The sequence below is a fragment of the Arachis ipaensis genome, chromosome B06 (genome assembly GCF_000816755.2).
Source record: "Arachis ipaensis cultivar K30076 chromosome B06, Araip1.1, whole genome shotgun sequence".
In the NCBI taxonomy this organism is placed as follows: Eukaryota; Viridiplantae; Streptophyta; class Magnoliopsida; order Fabales; family Fabaceae; genus Arachis; species Arachis ipaensis.
Genome location: NC_029790.2, coordinates 134725160 through 134730161, shown reverse-complemented (window position 1 = coordinate 134730161; position 5002 = coordinate 134725160). Strand labels below are relative to the sequence as shown.

At 34.9% G+C, this 5002-nt stretch overlaps 2 protein-coding genes across 2 annotated transcripts; both read left to right on the top strand.

The window, feature by feature from the left end:
- LOC107647747 (mitogen-activated protein kinase kinase kinase NPK1-like) lies at nt 703–2767 on the top strand. Its single transcript, XM_016351795.1, has 3 exons — nt 703–1547; nt 1821–2135; nt 2590–2767. Exons 1-3 carry the CDS (start codon nt 703–705, stop codon nt 2765–2767), a joined length of 1338 nt encoding a protein of 445 aa, XP_016207281.1.
- LOC107605603 lies at nt 3163–4330 on the top strand. Its single transcript, XM_016307525.2, has 3 exons — nt 3163–3348; nt 3483–3666; nt 4147–4330. Exons 1-3 carry the CDS (start codon nt 3208–3210, stop codon nt 4170–4172), a joined length of 351 nt encoding a protein of 116 aa, XP_016163011.1. The 5' UTR covers nt 3163–3207; the 3' UTR covers nt 4173–4330.

Genomic DNA, 5002 nt, shown 5'->3' with positions numbered 1-5002 from the left:
ATAATGCATATAATGCATACAATTAGTCTAATAAGTAATCAACTTGAACGAGTTTGTTCAGTGACCAAACTCTGCTTTGGAAGTTAAAATACTAGTCATAATTAATCATCTGAATATAGCAAAATGAGTACATTTATTTTTATTAAATTAAATTAAATCATTAATTTAAATTTATATCTATTCGAATTTTTGAATAATCAAACTAGATTAGATAAATAAACGGATAAATAGATTTGAAAAAGAAATATTTGGTTGACTTTTAAATTAAAAAGAAATCATAGAGATCATAGTAAACATAAATACTATTAAATAGAGGCAAAGATTCTGAAATTAAATTATCTCTATTTCATAATCTTTTTTACTAACAAAATCTGGGTTCAAAACTGTGATAAGATATATTTCACTTTTTATTTGGGTTCAAAAATTAAAATTGGTTCAAAACTGTGATAAGATAGAGAAGATAGCAAACGCGTAACTCGTTAAAGTGATATAAATAATTAATAGCACAAGCCACAAGCTATAAAGAACATAGTAATCCTTAATTATCGAACACAAAGCTGGAGTTGAGAATCCACAAGAAGAGCAAGAACTAGCCAACTGCAGGTAAGCAAAAAAATTTGTATATTCATAAATAAAATTATTTGATCACTTAATGCATGTAACCTTTGATGTTGATTCAGGAGTAAGAAAAATCAGTCCAACATGAGTGATTTACAATGGAAGAAGGTGGAGGTCTTGGGAGCGGGTTCTTATGGCACTGTTTCTCTTGCCATTCTTGTTGATGAACAAAATCGGTTTCACAGCTTCATTGCTGTAAAGAGCTCCATTCCTAGGTTGGCATTCTCACTGGAGAAAGAAGAACAGATTTTTAAATCACTTTGGGAAGGTGAAAGCGGTGGTTGCCAAGAAATTATTGAATGCTTTGGAACTGAGATCACCGTAGAGCACGGACATCAATTCTACAATCTTTTCTTGGAGTATGCTCCTTATGGTTCTTTGGCTGACTTGATCCACAAGAAACCTCTCCCCGAGACTGAGGTGAGTGTCTATGCACGCATGATTGTTAAAGGACTTTCACATATTCATCGCAAAGGAATCGTCCACTGTGACCTCAAGCCGGAGAACATTCTTGTGTTTCCTTCATTGGATAAAGAGATTGCAAACTATCAATTGAAGATTGCAGATTTTGGATTATCGAAAACCAAAGAGGAGAAAGCAGATGTTGAGTTGTGGAAGTCCAAGCCGAGAGGTACGCCGTCATACTTGTCGCCAGAAGCGTTTTCCGGTCATATTGATGCTCCGATGGATATATGGGCACTTGGTTGCATAGTGATTGAAATGCTCACTGGATTGCCTGCCTGGGGTGAGAGCCCTTTGCTTATTGAGGAGTTGAGGTACTTGGTTGAGCATCATGAACTATCACCCAGGAAGCCGCAGGGAATCGGTTTTTTCTGCCATGATTTTCTGGAAAAATGCTTTACCAAGGATCCTAGCAAGAGGTGGACTGCTGACAGGGTTCTTGATCATCCTTTTCTTTATATCACACAGTTTCATTCATATTATCTTGCAACTTGGCTATGATGGCTATGCCTTAGGGTTTTTTAGGTCTGTTGATACATAATGAGTTGTACAAAGTAAAGTATTCATACATACTGAGTGTGTTGCTTAACATTTATGGTTTGTAAGATTTAATAAACTATTTTAATAACAATAGTTTTGTTTGTTATTTGTGGTTCGAATGTTATCAGTTCTTTCGATTTTCTTTTTCTTTCTTTCTTTTATAATCTTGCTTTCAGTATATGATCAAATAATTTAATTAGCAACGACCAACAACCCCAACACTCCCTCGCGATTCCCGAGGACGACCTCGGCGTTAAGCGCGTGAGGGACCTCAAGAAGCGGAAGCGCGAGGAGCCTGTTGCTTCGGGGACTCTCAGGATCTGGAATCTCGAGTTCATTGAAGAAGAAGATGAGGAAGGCGAGGGTGCGGTTGAGAAGAGGGTTTGGGAGTGGAGGAAGAGGTTGGTGGAGAAGATGAACGGGATTGAGCTGAATCTTGAAGGGGTTAAGTTCAAGCTTGATGTTTCTGTTCCCGTTTCGGATGACTTTGAGGCAATGAAGAAAGATTGGGAACAGTTTTTTGCGTTTAATACTCGAGGTTTGTCTCTGCGTTCATTCTTCTTATTTTTTGTGTAAACCATGAAATTAGTAGTAATGTAAAGTGGTAATGACTATAAATTTGTCTATAAGGTCCTTGAAGTAAAAGTGGTCAAGTTTAATCAATGTAGCTGATCCGAGCTAGTGAGAAAGGCTTAGCAGTTTAATTCTTCTTATTTTCAATGTTTTTATTTTTCAAGGAACAAAAATTTTTAATCAGGATTAGGTTGGAGGTGAAGGCTATATTTTTTCCTTCGACGATTTTGTTTCTTTGACCTTTTTAAGCAGTACAATGAACCTTCTTAATTTGCTGTTACTTATTGTTAAATGTTGTTATATTCCACCCTATACTGATACTTATATGAGAATTATCATATTTCACCTTACTATGGGTGTACATAATTTTCTTGTTCTGTAATTTACATTTAATAGGAATCTTAATGTTGCTGAGGACGATGATCCAGGTAAGGTTGCGAATGAAGACAGCGGAGACCTGGTTTCAGGCCTTTACTGTAAGATTGTGGTTCAGTTTGAAAAATATAGAGACTTCCATGATGCATTGAGAGTTCTATGTGGTCGCTCATTGCAAAAGGTATTAGCTTGTTTCTGACTTATGTTTGGTAACTCCACTGTGAAATAATCATAGTTTCTTACTACACTGCAATTCACATCTTTATTGTCATTTGTCACTATTTCTGTTTTGGTTGTCTATAGTAAGATGATCAGTTCATTTTACTGTCAATGACTGTGGTCAGAAGTGTTATGGCAATTGCTTAAACTGGAAGTATAAAGCCGCCTCACACTTGCATCAATTCGTGAATTATACATGATGGATATTGGAAACTTAGATATGTTTATGTGATGAGTGACAGTAGAATTTCTTGTTTATTGACAGAAAGGATCGCGATTAGGGTTTATAAAATAATTACTTTTGTTCCCAATTTCTATTCATTTTCATTTTCGTTGTTATGTTCATAATTTCTAAATTTCGAGACGACCTGTAAAAAATATTTTGGTCTATTGATTGGGCTCGTCTATTGTGTTGTCTTTATGCCTAAGGTAGCAAGTTTATCGGCATTTCTTAGTTCGATGGGATCCGTACCTGTGTTGAAGTGGCCTAGGAATGGTTATAGAAAGCTGAATCATAAAGAATCCGATAATGCACTACTTCCAATGACCGAATTGAAAAAGGTTTGTTCTTAACCTGATCTTGCTGTTTTGCTGATATGGAAACATACTTCAGTAGCACTTTTATTAAAGAAAGAAAATTTATACATTGGTTGGTTTACTAATACTCTAATTCCTTCTTTATCTAATTGAAAAAGGGCAACAAGGCATCCTTTGAAAAAAGTCAGAGTTGTCTTGAAAGTTCTGATGAATCTTATGACAAGCAACTTTATGGATGGTATGGTGCTATTCAGAGACAGATTCGAAGATCTCAATACCAAATGCGATACAGTCAACCAGTTCGAATAACAGTTTCTATTGTTGTTCTCCTTTGCTTGATTGGTAAGTTGTTTGTATCTCTGTGCAACCGTGTGTTCCACATTCATATAGACACAAGTGTACTTGCATGTCCTTCAATTTCTTAGTGATAAAAACCTTCTTGCAACTTTGGAATTTAAGTAATTTGATAATTGAATGGCCTTCTTGCTTATAAGTTGGGTTTACTATATAATCTCTAGGTTATAGTTGATTCCTTAGTTGGAAAAGGTTGCACATGTTGCCATCACTTCCTGCTTATTTTTTCCCTCTTTTGTTGAGTTGACTTTGTTGCTCATTATTGGGGAGTTTCCAAATATCATATAGTAAACCATGGCTCATGACTTTGTTGAATAACTTGTTACTTTTTAGCACCATGTTTGTTCAGCATCTCTTCCCAATTACCATAGACTCTGGTCGTTTCCTCATCTGTCACTATAAAAATATGATACATCGTCCTTGGTATTTTGTATGTAATGTAGCTTACACTTATCGTTATCTCTGCAGTTTTAATTGCGATTCGCGCTATGTAGAAGGAAGAAGGCTTAGACACACGTGATGATATCAGTTTGTAGCTGGCAAGAGCATGAGGAATGACAAGCTTTTGCTTCAAGCTAATTTAACATTTCAAATGCTTTGGGACTTGATATTTATAGCCAACCATAGCATTTGCTCAGTTATTCATTTGTTGCTAAAAGGTTCTCCTTTTCTTTTTTTTTTTTTCCCCTTCCTATTTTAAAATTGTTCATCAAGAGCTCTCTCTTGTAGTAGTGGTATCACAAGTCATAAGATGCATGAGATGGAGATGAAACAGGGAATGGACATGTTAGATGTGATATATACTACTGTACTTTCTTGATGAGCTTTGGTTTTGTACCGAATCCTTTTGTAACATGTACATATTCAACATGATGTTTTATTACTCTTCACTCAATTGTAAATTTTGTATTAATCAAGAACTCTTTGCAAAATTAGCATCTAGAGCTAACATATTAACCCAGCATTGAAAGCAAGAGTTTCCAAATTATATGAGGTTTGATCACAAAATTACATCTCTTCATATTTTAAAAGAGAAAAATGATAGAACCAATATTCATTGCCATGTTAGGTGCTTGTTTTTGTTAATGGAACCCAACCATAAACTTTAAACTCTCCTCAGATTCAGTGATCATTTCAATGCAATCACCGGGTAGAAATATTTAAACCAATATGTATCTCCTAAAATTCTTAATATTTGCAGAAAAAAATGGGGAAAAAAACTATGATAAGAACCATTAATGAATACCTTTATATAAATAAAAAATCTTTATTTCTAAAAACACAAAGGAGCATTATTTATCAAGATATTTTTTACGGATAATAC

What these genes read in the sequence shown, in the direction of transcription:
- LOC107647747 (XM_016351795.1), top strand. Translation starts at nt 703, where the DNA reads ATGAGTGATTTACAATGGAAGAAGGTGGAGGTCTTGGGAGCGGGTTCT. An exon ending in CCTTTTCTTTATATCACACA is followed by an intron (nt 1,548 to 1,820) that starts GTTTCATTCATA and finishes TAATTTAATTAG; the next exon opens with CAACGACCAACAACCCCAAC. An exon ending in ATGAAGAAAGATTGGGAACA is followed by an intron (nt 2,136 to 2,589) that starts GTTTTTTGCGTT and finishes TACATTTAATAG; the next exon opens with GAATCTTAATGTTGCTGAGG.
- LOC107605603 (XM_016307525.2), top strand. Translation starts at nt 3,208, where the DNA reads ATGCCTAAGGTAGCAAGTTTATCGGCATTTCTTAGTTCGATGGGATCC. An exon ending in CAATGACCGAATTGAAAAAG is followed by an intron (nt 3,349 to 3,482) that starts GTTTGTTCTTAA and finishes TAATTGAAAAAG; the next exon opens with GGCAACAAGGCATCCTTTGA. An exon ending in TGTTCTCCTTTGCTTGATTG is followed by an intron (nt 3,667 to 4,146) that starts GTAAGTTGTTTG and finishes TTATCTCTGCAG; the next exon opens with TTTTAATTGCGATTCGCGCT.